The 22,314-nt window shown below is 36.1% G+C and overlaps 1 protein-coding gene across 1 annotated transcript in view; it reads right to left on the bottom strand.

The window, feature by feature from the left end:
• Nucleotides 1-275: 275 nt before the first annotated feature.
• The window catches only part of LOC132559488 (uncharacterized), a 39,266-nt gene continuing 17,227 nt past the window's right edge, over nt 276-22,314 (bottom strand). Inside the window, exons 2-4 of the mRNA XM_060224114.1 lie at nt 3,594-3,654; nt 1,029-1,064; nt 276-436 (exon numbers count right to left, since the gene is read on the bottom strand). Of these exons, the coding sequence (XP_060080097.1) occupies nt 276-436; nt 1,029-1,064; nt 3,594-3,654 (258 nt within the window). The remainder of the gene's footprint in view (nt 437-1,028; nt 1,065-3,593; nt 3,655-22,314) is intronic.

Raw genomic sequence — 22,314 nt, forward strand, 5'->3', positions numbered from 1 at the left:
TATAAATACCGACACTATTTTCAGGATAAGCAGTGTGCATTCAGAAAAAAAAAAAAAAAAAAAAAAAAAAAAAAACAAACCTATTACATTACATAAGTATATTTATAGTAAAAGTACAGTGTATTCAGAAACAGAAATCACATTATCTTCATAGTAATTTAAAGAATTAGATTAAAAAAAACGTGTTCCCTGAATTTGGTTACCTATTGCAAGTGAATAGTTATGGAATGTTCTCATCAGACAACAATAATACCACAGTTTACAGTAGGACCCCACTAAGATGCAGCACTGAACACAACAGCTCGGAGGTTACAAATGGCTTTATTTTTAGACGTAAAATAGGTAAGAGTGAGGAACATACCCTGACCTCTGATGTGACCTTTCGCTTGCTCTCTAGCTGGACATGCTACTAATGATGACCAAAGAGAAATGTCCACTAGTCGGGAAAAGTAAGTGGATCTGTTTTCTCAAATAACAACCACGACACAAGCTTTTTAACGTCAAGGAAAAATCTCACCCTTCTATCTCCTATCCAAGTAGTGTGCATTGACACCAACACTGCCCTTATGACCTAGTGACCTTTCGCCCTTATTTATAAACGGGAAGAGGTGCATTGTACTTTCCGCAACATAAACTACCCACACATATTTGAAAAGAACAATGCAAACAGTATAGATGATAAAAACATGACTAGAAATAGTGTTAATGAAAATTATGAGGTGCCTCTAATTAAGAGTAGTTATACTCTACAGCTGTATAGCGTAATTTTCTGGAAACGTATACTAAACGGACTAACACATGACATAAATCAGGTATCTGGGAATTGTTTCTGGAATTAGTTAGACTTAATTAGTAATAAAAGTCCCAATCACCATTCACAAAAGATAATGTTACAGGTTTGTACGTGGTGTATGTTTCCATTGAGATATATGACATAGTAAGACCCTACAGTAAGGTAGCATAAACTGTAGTGTTAAAACTGATCAGCCGACAAATCAGCCTCGTTCTGAATATTATTCGGTACTTACCTCTATTTCCCTTCTCTCCTGGTGGGCCTGGCTCCCCTGTCGAAGTAGAGGTAAAAATTCATCATTATGATACACAGGGTTGAAAGCAAAGTCAATGTAAATCACATATAACAACATACCACTACATAGTCAAAAAATTGTAAAACCGTTTTTTTATTCGCTCGTGTGAGAAACATTGAAACTGTCACACCATATTACGGTTGTATTATGTGTATATCGCTATGTCAAGCACGTGTTTAGCGTGGAGAGAAGGCAAATGTCTTTTGTCCCGATGATACTGTGAAGGGGAGGGGAAGGACGACGTAGTAAGTAATGGCTGTATAGAGGGACGACTTGGTTAGCAGTGAATGGATAGTGCGACGACTTTGTAAGTAGTGGATGTAAAGAGGGACGACTTGGTAAGTAGTGACTGTAAAAAGGAACGACTTGGTAAGCAGTGGATTATAGAGGGACGACTTGGTAAATAGGGACTGTATAGAGGGAAGACTTGGTTGTTAGTAATGAATGGATAGTGGGATGACTTTGTAAGTGATGACAAGATAGTGGGGCAACTTAATAAGTTTGAGTGGATAAAGGTCGACTTGGTAAGTGTAACTGGATATTTTTTGATGTCTTAGTAAGTGGTCAGACGTTGTAATATATCAAAATATAAAAAGATAGAGAATCAAACGATTAGTGTTGGCTAAATTGGGGAATCTTGTTGTGTACAGAATCTGACGGATTAGTGGTGGCTAAGTACAGAATCTGACAGGTACAGAATCTAACGGATTAGTGGAGGCTTGGTACAGAATCTGACGGATTAGTGGTGGCTAAGTACAGAATCTGACAGGTACAGAATCTAACGGATTAGTGGAGGCTTGGTACAGAATCTGACGGATTAGTGGTGGCTAGGTACAAAATCTAACGGATTAGTGGAGGCTAGGTACAGTATCTGACGGATTAGTGGTGGCTAGGTACAGAATCTGACGGATTAGTGGTGGCCAGGTACAGAATCTGACGGATTAGTGGTTGCTAGGTACATAATCTGATGGATTAGTGATGGCTAGGTACAGAATCTGACGGATTACTGGTGCCTAGGTACAGAATCTAACGGACTAATGGTGGTTAGGTACAGAATCTGACGGACTAATGGTGGTTAGGTACAGAATCTGACGGACTAATGGTGGTTAGGTACAGAATCTGACGGATTACTGGTGGTTAGGTACAGAATCTGACGGACTAATGGTGGTTAGGTACAGAATCTGACGGATTACTGGTGGATAGGTACAGAATCTGACGGATTACTGGTGGATAGGTAGATTACAGATTAGATTAGTGGTGTTAGATAGAAAATCGGTCAGTTTCTCATTTCAATGTGCAACAACCTTAATCCTATGTAAGCCACCGCCCTTAAAAAACCAAACGGATGAGTATTAGTAATAGTTAATGGATAAGACCTGAATGTTCGTTAGATAAATGATGTATATAGCCGAAAATAATGCGCCATTATTCCGATTAATTACGACGATCACAGTAGTCATATTGAGGTTATAACTGCCTAACTGCCCTTTATTGTACAAATTAAATGCCAAATGAATCTCAAGGCGCTTGCTTAACTAAACTTCACGTAATCCGGAACAAAATTAAAACAAATATTTAATTAATGATTAAATTCTTAATTAACATTTCCAAATAAAAAGATGTTTTGTGGAAGGCAGATTGAATGTTACGTAGAAAATTGGAGTTAGAAATAACAAAAGGATCAGCTGTAATGTATCAATATTAAGGTGAGAAATCATGCTTCATTTAAATGTTGAAAAATATTTATTGACATATTTTAAACTATGCTGTATTTGCCTGTTATTTTTGTTCTAAAAATAACCTAAACATTGATGTTAAATATTTACAATTTTCAAAAGCAACACACCTACTAACAGGTAATCGGTAGATGTGGTAAGAAGCATCTTAAGTTAAGAGTATAATACAATGCTATACCTGTAAAATACAATGTTCATCACGCTCTTGTCATCAATTATATGTTAAAGTTTTGTACTCACCCTAGACAATGTTTGATACTCACTCTATACAATGTTCGATACTCACCCTATACAATGTTTGATAGACACGCTATACAATGTTTGATACTCACCCTATACAATGTTTGATACCCACCCTATACAATGTTTGATACCCACCCTATACAATGTTTGATACTCACTCTATACAATGTTTGATACCCACCCTATACAATGTTTGATACTCATCCCGTACAATGTTTGATACTCACCCTATACAATGTTTGATAGACACTCTATACACTGTTTGATACCCACCCTATACAATGTTTGATACACACTCTATACAATGTTTGATACTCACCCTATACAATGTTTGATAGACACTCTATACACTGTTTGATACCCACCCTATACAATGTTTGATACACACTCTATACAATGTTTGATACCCACTCTATACAATGTTTGATACCCACTCTATACAATGTTTGATACTCATCCCGTACAATGTTTGATATCCACCCTATACAATGTTTGATACTCACCCTATACATTGTTTGATACTCACCCTTGTTTTTGACGTTACAATGATCATATAGTGCCGTACAATACTCCACGAACTCCGCACTCTACAAAACAAAAAGAGATCATTGCATGAATAATTTACTATAAAACCTCAAGTCAATATAAATTCTTCAGAAAATTGTCTCTCTGCTTGAAGACCAATAATGGCCACACTAAAATTTCAACGATAATAAGTTCTTTGTCATTAACCTATACATGAAACACTTAACAATCTTCCAAAAAATAAAATCATAAGAGTATTCGCACTCGTCTATGGTGTCTTGAGATCCAAAAAAAGATGGACAAAATTACAACATAGAAAATATTGAAATGTCAACCTAAACTTAGTTCAATCTCAGTTTAAATAAACCAGGACAAGCTGTGAATAAAAGACATAGTTCTACGGAAATCCCTGCAAGAATACAAAAGTGCAAGATCATGTGCCCCGGAAGGGTAGATCGACGACACCCGACATATAAATCTTTATTAGTGAAAAGTAAGTAATCCCGCATTTTCAGGTGAGAACAAGGTTATAAGCAATGGAGTTACCAGACGTACAAATAGATTCAATGGCGTCCAAATTCCCTTCGCGCAATGAAATAGATTATTCCTAACTGAAATAAATATGACGGGTACAAACCGTCCCAATAAACTACATCACCGAGCATTTCTCTTGTAATTCTATGCTGTGAGATTGTTTGCCAGTCGTAGATAATTGCACGAAAAATCGTATCACTTGAACAAATCCCTGTGTATTTCGCATTAACACCAACACGTAAAACCTAGGTTTGGGAAGCGAGATGTAACTATCTAGAAATATGAAGTTAGCAACAGGACAAAAATAACGCTTATCATACATACAACTTGGTAGAAAGAGTCCCTGCTAATTTCGTAACAGATCATAATTATGATAAGTGAATAAAGAGATAATTTAGGACGAAGATGGGGGAATAGAAGTACCAAAAAGCAATGCCAATTTCTGTAATATCTAAAGGAAATCGATTTAAATCCCGATATTACATTGCTCGCCTTTATGATCACGAAAAAAGCTTATAATACAATTTCCTTTCCCACGTTCTACATTGACTGTAAATAATAGATTTTGTTCTACTATAAAGTCTTCGTTATTGCTACGAAGAGCATCCTTTGCAGACGCCATTGTTGCTGTTGTTGTACTTTTGCTAAGGTCAGATGTAGAATTAAAGAAATGCAATCAAAATTTGTTGCCAGTCATGGCATTTAGTAGAATAAAGGAACGGTTTAACAGCGACCAGGATAATGATGATTACAGGTTTCGTGAACCTTACTGGAAGTTATCGTTTTTTATGATAGATATCTTGTACTGTCATGGCAATGCCATAGACCTGTTGATACCACAAGCTGTAAACTGTTACGTCATCCTGTTGTAGAGTTCCCGAATACCTAGAATGTGATGTCTGGAGATAACGTAAGAGGCTATAGGTTCAACACCACTTGTGTTCAACAAGTCTTTTAATGTATGGTAAGGATTGTACAAAAGACACAAGTGAATTCCAACTTTCAAAGTAGAGCCAAACAATACATTAAACTGAATCACACAACTGTTTATTACTTTAGGACTTGCTAGACACACAAGTGAATTGCACCTTTCAAAGAAGAGCCAAATAAAATTTTGAAATGCATCACACCGCTGTTTGTTCTTCTAAGACTCGTCAGACACACAACTTTCAATACAATCTCAGGATTAGATATACTACCGCCATACACAATGTAATGAATTAAACTACATCACACAGCTGCTTCTTTCTTCCGGAACTCGTCACTTATTCCTTTCGGACGAAGTGAACTTTGCTTTAGTTTTTTTTAAATATTGTAAAACATCGTAGGATTCCTGATTATCAAGAGTTCATTTAAATACCTAAATCATGTCTTATTACTCTTGGGCTACCCAAGACCAAGATTGGTGAAGTCATGAGAAAAAAAACTTAAATCAGCATTGATATATATATATATACCTTGTCGTTAAAACAATCCATATATAACCATTCTATATATAGCTATATATTTACTTTTACACTAAACAGTGGTATCTACATGAATGCTTTTAATGAAGCGAGATTTTCTTGTCATTCTGTGGAACGTGATGGGAATTCTCCTATCAGTACAATGGCATGACGTCACAACAACAATTCAACAACGCCAAGCATTAAAATAAAAAAAAAAGAACGAATATATAAGCCCAAAGAGATACAGTTACTCCCTTCAGGGCGAGATGGAGTGATCTCAACTCTAGTGGAAAAATATTATGTTGGGAAACCTCATCTTTAATAATCTTTCCCCTCGGATTGAGACCACCTTATCTTACCCCAGCGGTGAACGATCCTATACATCGCTCTATGGCTACCAATACCCACATGTACCCAAGTGATATATAGATTGTAGTCCAGGCTTCTGTCTCTATAATATCTCGGGACTACACATGGATAACGTTGTTAAATGAATTATATTCATTCTATCGCCCTGGTAATTTTCATTCTACACAATTTACGCCATGTTTTCAAAAAAATCTGAAGTGATGAATCACGTGTCTCATTATTGCTGGAGATATTTTTATGAACAGAAATGTCCACGTGACGTCTTGTACCTGAGAGATTCAAGTTTTAAACCTAGTGTTGAGAAGACCAGAACTTTAACAAATACATAGAGACAATTCACAGATTAGTTATCTGACCTAGAATGTTCAACTATCATGCACTTTGCATGGTGAGATAATCTTTAACACATATATATTTGTATAACTTGGTGAAAAAAGGAAGTAATATAAGACTCAAGTGTTTCCTTGTATCAATAGTTTTTGTTTTATGATATTCATAAAAAACATTTAAACTTAAAATTGTCAACGCTTTAAACTCTGATATACAAGCTAATTCATTACAAAACTGCATTAAAACACATTGGCCTTGGTGAAACAGTTGCTATCGTTGAAATAGCAAAGTGTGTGTATGAAAAAAAAAAAAAAAAGTTAAAACTCTTGGTGTATAGAGTAATAAGATTATCTTTAGGTTTGTTAAAGAAAAAGAAACGATGAGTGAAATATTATTTTTATGAATAATTGTATCATATAAACGATAATTCATGCTTCCATTCATAAATACCTTACAATTCTCTCTGTTGAAATCACCAAAGCATTAACAGCACGGAAGTCTTTAACTAAACAAAACATATGACGAAGTGAAGTATTTTTTGTTGCCGTTTTATCTATGCGTATCATCTCCAGGATTAATGTCGGTGTTGAAGGTGAATGAGTACACACGAATCTGTAAACTTGATTCACCGAGTAAGGACACGTCAGCACCGAGTATTGTATTGCGTATCTCTGACAACACGCAATAATGCTTAATTCTGGCTATCATTTAATGAAACGTTACATGTCATGTGATCAAACCGCGGGGCTGTAATCCATTCAGTCTGGCGGAAGTGATAGACATATCAACATCCGTCGCATGAAGGTCTGAATTTGTCGCCAAAGATTTGCTAGACTACCCAGATGCCAAGGCCAAGCTATCTAGATGTATAGGTGATTAGTTTGTATATCTGTGGGTAAATAAACATATTGAAGGCCACAAGGTAAATGAGACAAGTTACTATAAACTAAATGAAATTATTACATGAATTTAGAAATTTCAAGAGCCACTGAAGCGTAATAGTGCTTCACAATCACATCCACTCATCGCATACTGTTTATAGGTGCATGAAGAACCACCACGATAACAATACAGATAAAAAACACGTGTTTTCTTCTGTAGCGCACTATTGTCGATTTTAAGTGTGACTATTTTTTTAACAGACTAAACCTTATCATTTCTAGCTGCTTTTACAGAATATTACATCGCAAAAACTGCTCTCAATCATTTCCTCTATCACGAGTCATATTGAAATCTTGGCTTCAGAAGCTGTTCCCACGGTAACCGATCCCGGACAATTACTGTCTTGTATGGCTTTAAGTGAAGATAATTAAAGGAATTCATCCACTTGGCAACGTCATTAAACACCATGTTACAAATATACTGGCAAATATGGCTATAAATAACACAGAACTGTGTTATCTCCAGATCATCTTAATTCTGTGTAACGTTTCATTACAAAATGCATTATAAAAATCTCCAACGGCATCAACAGAACGTTGACGGAATCCAAGACTTGTTTCAGAAATGATTTTTCTTTCTTGGAATAAACAAAATAAATGTGAATAGAAACACCAGTCAACGTGGAGTATCCTTCACGTTGTTTATGTTAGATAAGAACAATGGCCAAAGCCACAAGCCGTCGATTTCACCCAAAGAAAAAATCTCAATTTGTTCTCAAGTATAAAATAAGTGAGATTTCAAATCCTTTCCATCAGAACACTCATCAGCAAAGTACAACGTTATCGATGTTTTTATTCAGTTCGTATGTAGGGACAAGTCTCTTTCGATAATGTCGCGTCACTGTTTGTTTTCACATGTAGCTGGATTCAATGAATGTTTATCCCAGAAATGTTAGTTTTAGGCGTTTCCAAAATAAAACACGTTGCACTTAGATCTTCAGCAACAATGTCAAAACATTAATTATATCCCTTTTATGGGATTAATGTATCTCCTCATTTATATTTTTATAATTCTCTCCATCAATTTTAATTTAACAATCGCCTCCTGGGTTTCAAAATTTAAGCCTTAGTATCATTGACGAGTCCTAGAATAACGAAACAGCTGTAGGATGCAGTTTTATTTGCTATTTGTTTCTGCTGTATTTTATCAAAAATTTGTATAGAAAAGAAAAGTGCTAATAACTTGTGTGTCTTTTTTCATGTTCAATTGCCAAACCATTTATGATAAACACAGCGTGGACAATAGTGTCGATAACCAGGAGACAACGTGTACAGTTTGAAGGCGAATGAAATTTGTCTGTGCTTTGTTAAATTTTTAAAATTTATATTTTCTATAGATATCAAAAGTCCTGGTTTGGTTATGATGTACATTGTGTGTTAATATATCAGGGTTCGTCCATTGATCGCGTAGATAATGCAAAAATATTAAAACAATACAAATTGTTTTACATTAATAATCTGTGTCAGTCGGTTTATCTTAGACAGTTATCAACACTAAGGGGCGATTCGGTCTTGTTTATGGCGTTTATAGTGAACTTGCTTGCGAATCTTTGTCCTTGCCATCTTTTTAGGTGCGATAACAAAACAGTTCAGTGCTTGTATAGATATACAATAAGTGTACATGTGACTAAATAAATTATGCATTACCGGCATTTCGTCAACTTGGTAATGCAACACACACACAACCAGTCCGACAATGCATTGTTGTCGTTACTATGACAACGATACTAATGTCATAATGGTCACGCATGGTTTTATTTAAGGAACGTCTACTTCCTTCGGTTTGTATTACATTTTTATGCAACTAACTGCTGTTGTAAAGGTGTACAAATATATGAACCACTCATTGACTTTTTCAATAAAGAAATGGCTTCCCAATGAAGGAGTACTTGTCAATGCTCGTAAGGCTGTGTGTCCATTCTCCTGCACATAATTTGCTGATAATAAGATTTTTCGTTTAACATCATAAGTATAGTATTTCAGGGAATTTGTTGTCAATATTACATAACTTCACGTTTAACTAGTTTCTTTCCGAAATATTTCTCTTTTATCTGCTGGTGGAAAATGATCCTGAACAGCGGCACGTGATTAAGCGATGTACCGATGTTCTTACCAATAATCACGGAAAATGAATTTTGGATAAGAAATTGACCAGTGACCACTTGGATCGATCGGCTATTCCTTGGAGACAAGTATACACAGATACCTTTATTGTTAGCAACTCATGTATAACTGATCTCTACAGTAGTAGGGTAATGGACTAACTCCTCTACAAGATCATTTCCCAAGTGCGAGTTCGAGGTCACTAAACATCAGTGGTTATAGCCGTAAAACGGCGGACCGAGGTCGCACGTCAAACAGCGCCCTCTGGGAACGAGAAGTAGAAGGAGAAATGCCGATGTCCAGTAGCGTTAAAACGCGATTTCGTTGATGTCTACAGCTCAATATCACGGATATATCGATAACCAGCGAGGCTTTCTTTTTGTGACCACTGTTAAAAAGGACAATGAATTATTATAACGTCGTCATGACAACCGCAAGTATGAACCATGAATGTCGCAAACGTTTAATAAACTCCGAGTCGGTCGTGAGATTTATTTAGTTATTGGGCAAGGTTCCAGGAGACAAGATGATAGGTGTCTCCCTTGATAGCTGAGATAGGGTTTCAATGGAGTGTGGGTTCAGTTTTCCATTGAAATAAATGAATGTCCCCCCACTTCTACATATAGAAAAATCTTGAGGGAATTCATCATTTATGAGTTATATTACATAGAGTTAAAATGCGAGTGAGAATGAAACGTTCAGTTGTTGCTATAATTCAAGACCAAAAAAGAAGACAATATCTAGAAGCAAAGGTGGACTGGAAAAATCCATAATTTGGTTTATCGCTTTTTATCGTTGAAATATAGGCGCACATCTAGGGTCAAACTATGAGACTGGAATATAGAAATGTCAGATGCCGGTATCTTATTATGTTTTCTCAACAGTAACGGTACGAATATGTCAGATTTATACAATATTGAACGATATGAATTATGTAAAATACTGCATTGTATCTTAACCCAGAGTAAAGATAATCAGATATAACTCCTTATAAACACAAGTTAATACCTCTATAACACTGTGGTCGAGAGTACTGGGAAATCTTTACTGTATACCTCTATAACACTGTGATCGGTAGTACTGGGAAATCTTTACGTTATACCTCTATAACACTGTGGTCGGGAGTACTGGGAAATCTTTACTGCATACCTCTATAACACTGTGATCGGGAGTACTGGGAAATCTGTACTGTATACCTCTATAACACTGTGATCGGGAGTACTGGGAAATCTTTACTGTATACCTCTATAACACTGTGGTCGGAGTACTGGGAAATCTGTACTGTATACCTCTATAACACTGTGATCGGGAGTACTGGGAAATCTGTACTGTATACCTCTATAACACTGTGATCGGGAGTACTGGGAAATCTTTACTGTATACCTCTATAACACTGTGGTCGGAGTACTGGGAAATCTTTACTGTATACCTCTATAACACTGTGATCGGGAGTACTGGGAAATCTGTACTGTATACCTCTATAACACTGTGATCGGGAGTACTGGGAAATCTGTACTGTATACCTCTATAACACTGTGATCGGTAGTACTGGGAAATCTGTACTGTATACCTCTATAACACTGTGATCGGTAGTACTGGGAAATCTTTACTGTATACCTCTATAACACTGTGATCGGTAGTACTGGGAAATCTTTACTTTATACCTCTATAACACTGTGGTCGGAGTACTGGGGAATCTTTACTGTATACCTCTATAACACTGTGATCGGTAGTACTGGGAAATCTTTACTTTATACCTCTATAACACTGTGATCGGTAGTACTGGGAAATCTTTACTGTATACCTCTATAACACTGTGATCGGTAGTACTGGGAAATCTGTACTGTATACCTCTATAACACTGTGATCGGGAGTACTGGAAAATCTTTACTGTATACCTCTATAACACTGTGATCGGTAGTACTGGGAAATCTTTACTGTATACCTCTATAACACTGTGGTCGGGAGTACTGGGAAATCTGTACTGTATACCTCTATAACACTGTGATCGGGAGTACTGGGAAATCTGTACTGTATACCTCTATAACACTGTGGTCGGAGTACTGGGAAATCTTTACTGTATACCTCTATAACACTGTGATCGGTAGTACTGGGAAATCTTTACTGTATACCTCTATAACACTGTGATCGGGAGTACTGGAAAATCTTTACTGTATACCTCTATAACACTGTGGTCGGTAGTACTGGGAAATCTTTACTGTATACCTCTATAACACTGTGGTCGGAGTACTGGGAAATCTTTACTGTATACCTCTATAACACTGTGGTCGGAGTACTGGGAAATCTTTACTGTATACCTCTATAACACTGTGGTCGGAGTACTGGGAAATCTTTACTGTATACCTCTATAACACTGTGGTCGGTAGTACTGGGAAATCTGTACTGTATACCTCTATAACACTGTGATCGGTAGTACTGGGAAATCTTATGTTAGCAACTATTTGGCTGTTTTCCCGAGTTTCGTTTGAAATTAATTCAATGTGTTAGTGAGAAAATGATAATATCCTCTTTTTATCCGGAATGAGCCCGATAAAGTACATTGTATACTACTCTTTAGCAGAACTTTACAACGCCAGTATTTAAATGACGCTCTTCATTGGTCCGTGAAAATGTCTCGACGATTTCCATAGGTAGAAAATAACATGCAACGACGTTTTTTATTGGTTATCATTTAGTTATAATTTGACTAATGACAATGTATACAGACAACGATATAACTGTGTACAGTTATATATTGAGATTGAAAGCCTATTAATTCCTTGTTGGACATGAAAAAAAATCTTTTGTGATTTCTCGTGGAAAAGAAGCACAACGGAACAACATAAGCACATCTAGGCCGACGAGCACTTTGCGCACAATACAATCAATGAAGTATGAATCGGGATAATTTAGAGATGTTTGACCTTGGATTTTATTACAGAAATTATCATCTCCATTTTTTATAATTTACTGATCTGATGCTATATGAATCAACACTGTTTGTTTTAAATGTTAGATAGCTCATCCAAGCGAGTAGGATATCTTGTTGTGAAACAATTTGTAAATGAGAGAGACACGACAATTTTGAAAACAATGATTTTTATCATATAAACGGTGGTGTAACCATCACATTGTTCAAGTTATTGATATGACATGCGATTTTATAAAAAGAGTAAAAACAGGATGGAAAAAAATCATATTCTGATTTTGATGATTGTCATAGTGTTAGAGAGGGTCACATAACACTACAGTGCACGCTGTCTAGGGAGTAATACTGTACACGAATGGCTTGTCTTCTATATAGTTCGGGTCATGCTGTTTAAAACGGAATGTTATACCGTCAATGTGTTTTCTTTGTTATACTTGTCTGAATTAAATGAAACATCTATTTAAAACAATTATGTAAAATCTGTATATTTTCACAAATATCGACATGAACTATATTTCAGTTTTAATATCAATTTAACAGAAACACATTTGCATATATTAGAGTAAACAGTACATATATCAGTACAAAAACAAACAAACATACATGTGAATATACCTCCCCATATCTCAAAATATCACACACATAAAACTATCTTATACAATTTAGCAGCTTTGCCCACGTTTAATGTGAACAGGTTTTATGTTTTGAACAAGGCATCTACAAAATCTTCGATAACAATCCTTTGTATGATCGGGGTTTGTCTGCTGATGTCTATCTCAGTGAAATATATGCATGTACCTATGGAAACGTGACGCACAGTGAATAGTATGTCACGTGGTGTCTGCAGATGTTTTTCAAATTGATCACCATCCTTTCCTAGATTTTATTTTTGTTGACCTATAGTAAAAAAGTTAACATCTGAATACATCTTTTTATTACTTAGAACCTTGTTAAACTAGAATACCTAATGTTAGATATGTTTATTACGTTTCCCTAGAAAGTCAACAGTAACTTTAGCATTAACAGTGAATATACAGTTACCGATATAACTTTGCTTCGTTTCTACATGTTCCAAAACCAATAGAATTTGATAGAGATACGAATAAAAAATAACCTTCTGAATTATTTCCATGTCTGATCGAGGATAGGGACTAAACAGTATCCTAGCATTATCCTCCAATCGAACAAATTTCTTTTCAAAAATGTCTTTTTTTGCACTTTGAACCATTAAATCACCCCTTCAGGAGTAAGAACGTTAAATTATCCCTTCTGGAATACGAACACCAAAACAGTCGTCAGGAATCGGAACATCAAATGATTCCTCTAGGTGTACGAACATCAAATTAGTAGTCGGGAATCAGAACATCAATTCACCATGTATATAGGCATGTCAACTCCCCAAAATACTAAGTAAATGATATTCACAATGAAATTCCAATTGCTTGAATCGCAAGAGCGTTCATGAGAGAATACCAATGTGTCCACAAAATCATATCCCAAACTCGAATCAAATAAAAATAGGGCAAGCTTCGAAGAAAGTGAACAAAAGAAAGATTTACACGGGGATTCTAGCAAAGTATAAGGAGAATAAGAGTAAGCGTCATCTACTTCACAGACGGCACTCGTCAGGTAAATCTCGGCCAATCCTAGTAAGTAAAGCAATGTATAGACTTCCAAATGACAACATGATAAAAACAGCCACTGAACCAAAAGATATAGTAATGAGCATCATAAACGTCTATCTTTATATCGCATAAAGAAGTAGAATATTTCCCCATGGTATCATTTTTACTACAGTAAACCTTGTCATTTCCATCACCGACATCTCTGTCTGTTGCCGACATCTTGCATGACACGCGTGATATTGAAATGAAAACAAATCCCTTTAAACGAATCAACTGCGACATGTTAACACCACAGGTTGGGGATGCGGGGATGTTGCTCTCAAGAAATATCAAATTTATCACAGGGAAACGGAAATCATCACTCGTATTATACAGCTGGGTAAAAAATTATACCCCTGTTGATTTTGTTATTGGAAATGATCGAGGAAAGCGGTTGATGTAAAAGAAGAGTTTGTCGTGTCCTTCATGTCCAATTTAAGTGTTATGTATGATGGAAAGAGTCAATATTTGTTTTTGTTCTTTAAAGATATCTGAAAGTATAATTGAAGAACTTCGCAATTTTGATAACATCTTCGATGAATTCAGCGTCGCATGAAAACAAAACCATGTCAGCCAAGGGAGGGACGGTTTGTTACGATATGTATTCAAAAAGTCAGCCAGGAATTTCTTTGTCTGTATATTTCTTATTAAAATGTACGCTTCAGTATATTCACAACCACATACCTGTGCTGCCGTTCATATTTCTTTGACCGTGTATATGATGTATAACGGGAAACCATTAAATTTTCGTTTTATTACATTTTAAACACAAAAATAGGAAAAAGCCGTTTAGATAGTGTGACGTCACAGTTGACAATATGATGATGTAATTTTTGAACGGTCTGTTTTACGTTGTATTCTACCTTTTAATCTGAGATTCGTTTACAAAACTGTTATAGATGTACACACGAATCATACGATTGAATTTAAACTTATTCAATCTTCGCTTCATTTGCGTCCAAACAAATTTACGGAAGTTATATCATCACTGGAGAAGTGTTCGACCATCGCTGCAGTTTTTTTTATCCAATTGATAAATTTCCATATTTCACTGGTAAAATGTTATGACATCTAGTCACAGTATATCTACATCGTTTCTATTGATCAGATTTGAAAAAAAAATGTCTGACACTGGTTGCATAGACAATATATGATATGTCAGTTTACAAAAGGTCAGAATTAACTCGCTCCGTTGGATATATGAATGTATGGCTAGTAGCCAAGTAGAATCGCCTCAATTCAATATGAAATATGACTCTATCAGACATTCTTCAATTGTATCTGTCAGTGACGCGACAGGTGTAAAATGTCAAGTTTACCCCAGGAGGGCAGAAAAGGGTAAAACGTTAAGGAAGAAAATTGGTGACATGATATACAATCTCACAAAGATTTATTACTTCTGATAATGGTAAACATTTCACAGTGACTGTTGTTGTCTCAGACTGTGTAGACATTGGGAATGCGATACGTGACTAAGAGTAATTACAGAAGAGCACCAAAGACATATTTATATTCCGGACCTTGAAACTAATATTTGTAGCAGGGATAAAAAAACTGCTCTAGGCCAAATCTCTCAATAAGGTACACTCTTCAAATTCGGGTCCAATATAAGTTTTTAGGAATCTGGAAATGAAAATATCAAAATTTGTTCGGAACAATACTTAAAGAGTCATAATGTAATGATAAAAGTCACAGACAATATTCTACCTGTTTATAAAGCAGAACATTTAAAGAAAATGCTGTCTTGCTTTTATTCTCTAGGGAACAGACAGGGTGGAGTGTAGACAGGGTGAGAAGGTGAGGAGGAGTATGGATAGAGATGGGTCTGACAGAAGTACCACAGTCTGCGACTAACTCTATTACTTGACGAACAAAATGCGTTAAACAGCTTTGTTGGAGAGAGACAAAAGGATATCCGAAAACGACGTTATTGTCCTTGGGCAATAGTCGGTCTGGTAAACTTCGACCGTCGGAGATAAGATGGCAGAACTGGTACAGGTACCATCATATTCTGTCCTTCTATCTTCACCCTTATAATGATAACTTGGTTTGGCTCATTTACAATTAACTCGTCCCTGTCATTATCTCATATATAGCCGCTCAGCATGACTTTTCATCGCCCCTTGTGAACGATTTATACTCGGTGTTGTTGAGAGCTCGACCTTGAGTTTATCGTGAGAACGATCTACAGATATGCTTTACTATGTCTCGCACAAGTAAATACTTTCAACGCAATGTGTACGTCCTTGGATAGGGTGATTATATGTAACCGACAATCAAATCAGCTATGGAGAGATATTGACGGTTCAATACCATATCAAGGCGAAGACACTGATCTATGGTTTCTAACAAAAATTCTCCAAGTTGTCATTCTGTAGGTAGGACCCCGCTTTCTCAAACATTGAAATGCCGATGTAAACCCGTCAGTGTTTTCAATTTTATTCGACATTTCGGTATTACATGATTCCGGTGTCGATTCATGTCATGTCGGTAAAGATATATTGCTGAATGTCTATCTGATGGTCCACACCAGTTGTCATACCATCCACCTCAAGACCTATATAACTTAACATTTATTTTACCTTTATTGTACCTGGTCGATTTTAACTGGCTGAGCTGGAATTGAATTCTGACATTATTTCTTCCCTCAATCTGCTATAGTCAGTTTCGATTCTGTTTATTGTATGTTGCACGTCACATGTTGTTACCTGGACGTAAATTAAAACGAATCTAAAGGTGTACATGTTATGATACAAATGTACATCTTCCTGCATCGACAAGTACATATTAACACTAATTACTGCCCTGAGATATCACAGTCTAAACCGGAAATGAAACATCGTTAATCGTACCTGAAACCGGAAGTTTAGTGCAATTATCACTGCCAATGAACTGAATTGCTGTCTTTCTCCCTTTATTTCTATTAAACAGTTGTTGTATAAGTACGAAAACATGATTTTCAGGAGAGAAGCAGGAAATTGAAAATGAGCATTTTGAAAAATAACGGTGAAATATAATAAGTCTGACCATACTATCTCGTTTTCGAACTTCAATGAGTTTTCAAGTTAGGATTCAAAGTAGGATGCATTTTGTATTTGAATTGTTTCAGGCTAAGTGTCATTTACCTTGTTTTTGTGTACATTAGAAATTATCCTTCAAGGTTATGAAAATTTGAAAAAAAGTATGAATATTGATTTTGCACTATGAACATCGATTTTAACTTCACGGCAGCTTATATAATACATTTTATATAAGTGTACATATATGAATATCTAGCTTTGTAAAACTAATGCCGTTTGATCAGGCCAGGCACCATTCCCTGCTCCTGGATAACATGAAGCAGTAATTAGGTCTGGTGCCATGATGCCGTTTGAGTTTGTCGAGATATGGAGTCAGGATAAGTATCCTTCCCGCTCGGTGAAGCTATCGAGTCGAGATAAATGTTTCATTTCGATGCAATCTAATTAGCACGTGATCTAACAACTGTATTCCTGTTTGCACCAAAGCCATCCCAAGGGCATTCAATGATAACGATAAATCTTTAATCTCCATGTCAGATTCAAAAAGTCAAACCATCAGATGGTTTCCGTCAATTTGCACGTAATAAACATGATGGAGAGTACCCAATATAAGACATTAACCCGTAATGTCATAAAAACCACGAGATCAAATTCAATGCACATTAAAGTAAAAGTAATTTTTACGTTACTCATGATGAACATTCCATTTTTTACAAATCGTTTGCAGTGACTCTGATGAAATCAACATGTCTTGTCCATCTACCACTGATGAAAAAAAAAGAAATGTTGTGAATGGAAATAGCTGCCCTCAAACGAACGAAATACAGTACATTCGTATGCATTTTTGATCGCGTGGTTGTCGCTTAATTCAGTGACTTTACTTCTGAAATATTTATGGACATAAACAATATACATGTACAATGTAATATAGGTATTGTGACGTCAGGACTAAATAACGAAATGACGTCATGCATTCGGAGATCAATAAAGTAGACCAATATCTGCCAGAGTTGTCGTTCTTTAACAGTCACTAACACCTCCGTGGACGTCGTGCAAAACTATGACGGCTTCGCTGACAACAACAGCGAAGGACACAGCTGTATACTGTTTTAAATGCTATTGGTCAGTGTAAAAAAGGAGGTTATTTGCCAATATCGTAGTCAAATAAATTTATCACTAATATCATAAAGCTTATGAACAAGTCTCGCGAGAGTAAGTACAAAATGTAAATAAGACGGTTGGTGACTGTTTACTTAAAATAATCTTCCACGATACAATCCGCAAAGTTTATAACCATATAAACGAATGTAATCATTTTCCAGATAATCAAACATCTATTTTCAAAATAATGATATAAATAATAATTCAGATAAATAATGAAATGCTATATTTTTGACACAAATAAGCTTTACAAAAATCTTGAAATTGCGAGAGACGTTTACAGAGGAATTAGTGGGGTATGGCAATGCACTTTATGAGAAACTGAGAGTTGAGAGGGCTTAAAATTAAACATTAACAAGTATGTGATTGATAATATTAGAAAAAAATCTAATATTCATTTGCATGTCACGGGATTTGTAAAACTTCATTTTATAAAGCCAAAGATTCGCTCTAATGAAAATAGAAATGATAAAATCGTTTTTTTAATTGCATATGAAATAGAAATCCCTACACTGAGCATTTTATGTTGGTAGATGTATATTTACATATTTAGATGTCATTGAAACAGACACAAAGACACGGAAAACGTGTTTCTATCATCCAACCTGTGAATTTTTGTTTTGTATCCTCGGGAGAATTTTAGACATACAGGGTCAGAAAGACAAACTACATGTATTAATTATCCTGCCGTATGACAGCGAACATTTCCCGGCTACATATATTACATTGCGTTTCCATGTTATCGCGTGTCGGATTCGGCCCCTAGAGACAATTTGTATTACTGTCCATGTGCAGGTTCAGCCCAAACAAATGATCCTAATAACACAACAGCCCGGTATTTCCTTCCCTTTTCAGCGTTTTCGCTTATTAAATCGATTTGATTGCCACCTTGGAGATATGGATATATCTGTCCAGACCATGCAAAATGAAAGCAAGTTGCACGAGCTCCACCGGAAACGGAAGGGTGGCACAGTTGTTTATCAATACAGACAAGTTAATGTGCTTGTGAAAAAATTCGTAATAAGAGAAAAATAATACACTCTTGGCATGTAATTGTCTACTTAGTTATAGAATTTCATCAATTATATCCCACGCATCTTTATTTGGATTACAATTATACATATAAAAATATATGTTTCCCTTTGAAACTTCAATTTTAGGTTATGAAAAGTTGGGGAAAGTCGATAAGACATAGAAAACGGATACGTTATATCAATACCAGGTACATAATTTCATATGTAGTCCCTAGTTACTACATAATGTAAAGAAAATGAGATCTTATTTATGTAATTCAACAGTAATACAAGTCTTCAAGTTAACACAGCAACTCAAACCTGTCATAGATGAATTCGTTGAGTAGTACACAGATTTAGATATACAGCTTCCTTAAGCACATTACACAGCCCATAATTACTGTGGTGTAGACATAATAGCAGAAAAATACAGCATACACAATCTCTACATCATATCGTCTGATTGCGGCCGACTAATAAAGTATATCTGTTCGGCCGACTAATAAATTATGTCCGTTCGGCCGACTAATAAAGCATGTCTGTTCGGCCGACTTATAACGTATGTCTGTTCGACCGACTAATAAAGTATGCCTGTCCGGCCGACTAATAAAGTATGTCTGTTCGGCCGACTAATAAAGTATGTCTGTTCGGCCGACTAATAAAGTATGCCTGTCCGGCCGACTAATAAGTATGTCTGTTCGGCCGACTAATAACGTACATCAGCGTTTTCACACACCATAAGACAATTAACAGCATTTCTATTCATGGTCAAATCGCGTGAAACAGTTCAACATAACATGTATTCATAGCTAAGACGCCAGGAAACATAACAGGTGTTTAAACTAAGACGCCTAGAAATATGACATGTGTTTACAGCTAAGAAGCCTGGAAACATGACAGATGTTTATAACTAGGACGCAAGGAAACATGACAGGTGTTTATAACTAAGACGCCTAGAAATATTACAGGTGTTTATAGCTAAAACGACAGGAAACATGACAGGTGTGTATAGCTAAGACACCAGGAAACATGACAGGTGTTTTTAACTAAAACGCCTAGAAACATGACATATGTTTATAACTAAGATGCCAGGAAATATAACAGATGTTTATAGCTAAGACGCCTAGAAATATTACAGGTGTTTATAGCTAAAACGACAGGAAACATGACAGGTGTGTGTAGCTAAGACACCAGGAAACATGACAGGTGTTTTTAACTAAGACGCCTAGAAACATGACATATGTTTATAACTAAGAAGTCAGGAAATATGACAGATGTTTATAGCTAAGACGCCTAGAAATATTACAGGTCTTAATAGCTAAGACGCCAAGAAACATGACAGGTGATTATAGCTAAGACTCCAGGAAACATGACAGGTGTTTTTAACTAAGACGCCTAGATATACTACAGGTGTTTATAGCTAAAACGACAGGAAACATAACAGGTGTTCATAGCTAAGACGCCAGGAAACATGACAAGTGTTTATAGCTAAGACGCCAGGAAACATGACAAGTGTTTATAGCTAAGACGCCTAGATATATGACAGGTGTTTATAGCTAAGACGCCAGGAAACATGACAGGTCTTAATAGCTAAGACGCGAAGGAAACATGACATATGTTTATAGCGAAGACGCCTAGATATATGACAGGTCTTAATAGCTAAGACGCGAAGGAAACATGACAAGTGTTTATAGCTAAGACGCCTAGATATATGACAGGTCTTAATAGCTAAGACGCGAAGGAAACATTACAGGTAATTATAGCTAAAACGCTAGGATAAACGACAGGTTTTTATAGCTACGACTTGAATCTCCAGTTTGTTAATGGACTGTCCCTTTTACATCCTCTCCATCAATGAGTAGATAATGAATAAAAAAAGTACAAGAAAACAAAACAACGTCAGTGAACTCTTATAGAAAATCTCATTACTTTTTTTAATATTTGAACAAATCATCAATTTTTATATTGGATAGTAAACAATTCGCTCCTTAGGCTCCGTAGTTGGCGTTCCCTCTCATACGTAGACCATCCATCTATTAACAATCTTCTCTAACATATAAATATGTAATCATATTCGGGAAGAAATTGATTGGTGACCACGTCATGTTCCTTGTACCAGCTGGTCTTGACTTACCTATATTGAATTAACCAATCCATCGGTAGCCGCTAGCACTTGTGAACCATTACAAACACTGAAAAGATGAAGACTAATGTCAAATTTATGACATTAGTTTCGTCTTATTAAATTGGTTCAGTTAGTTTAGGTATACACAGTTTCATGTTTCCAAGAAACACGTAACACGTAACACGTTTCGTTGAGGTTATGGTCAAAAGTTTCCTATCGCGATTGACACAGCTTATCAACAACCTAAGGAAATATTGTGACGAAACATGTATCTAAGTCCGTGGTTTCACCATAAAAATCTCAAAGCTTGGAACTTGTGACTTATAAACGATACTTGTATCGTTTTACATACACCATTTAGTTTTAAAGGCATCTAACATTTTGCACGTGATGAGTGTGTAAACTTGATGGTATATGATTGAAAGGGTTGCCTGTCGTTTCTCCTAAATTCCATCAGGCTTTGGTCTAAAAATCCTGGAAATATGATATATCCAAGATGGCAATATGGTGGACAGAAATTATATAAATGCAGGTAACACGCTACATAGACTGGACAGGACGAATCCATCAACTGGCAAGCGTACAGTCGTGATCACCTACAATCTGTCTGTGTATTTATCTATTGGAAGAGACGTACATGATGAAAACGTCGTGACGGAATTGTCTGCAACACGAAAAAGACTGGATATCATCAACCTGTAGAGAGGTGAGGTACAGACTTTAAATACCGCAGTGGGGAGGAAGGAGGGAGGGGGTGGGGAAGGTGGATTTGAGCCTAGTGGGACCTACGGATCATAGAATGACCAGAAACACACCTAAAATCAAAATGCCAAACTGCCGGGCGCATGGAAATCAACTTCAACCATGAAAATCAAACTGCCGGGCGCATGGAAATCAACTTCAACCATGAAAATCAAATCGCCGGGCGCATGGAAGTCAACTATATATATAAAAGTCACACCGCTACGCACTATGTTTTCTCGGTGATATGTTTGTAAACATAACCAACCTGTGTATTTAGCTGATTTCTATAATATAATTAATACCGTGTATCTTACAAAGTGTATATAATATTTCCCGGATGC

This window comes from Ylistrum balloti, unplaced genomic scaffold, assembly GCF_031769215.1.
Source record: "Ylistrum balloti isolate Yb309-2 unplaced genomic scaffold, AGI_CSIRO_Ybal_v1 Utg370924, whole genome shotgun sequence".
Taxonomy (NCBI): domain Eukaryota; kingdom Metazoa; phylum Mollusca; class Bivalvia; order Pectinida; family Pectinidae; genus Ylistrum; species Ylistrum balloti.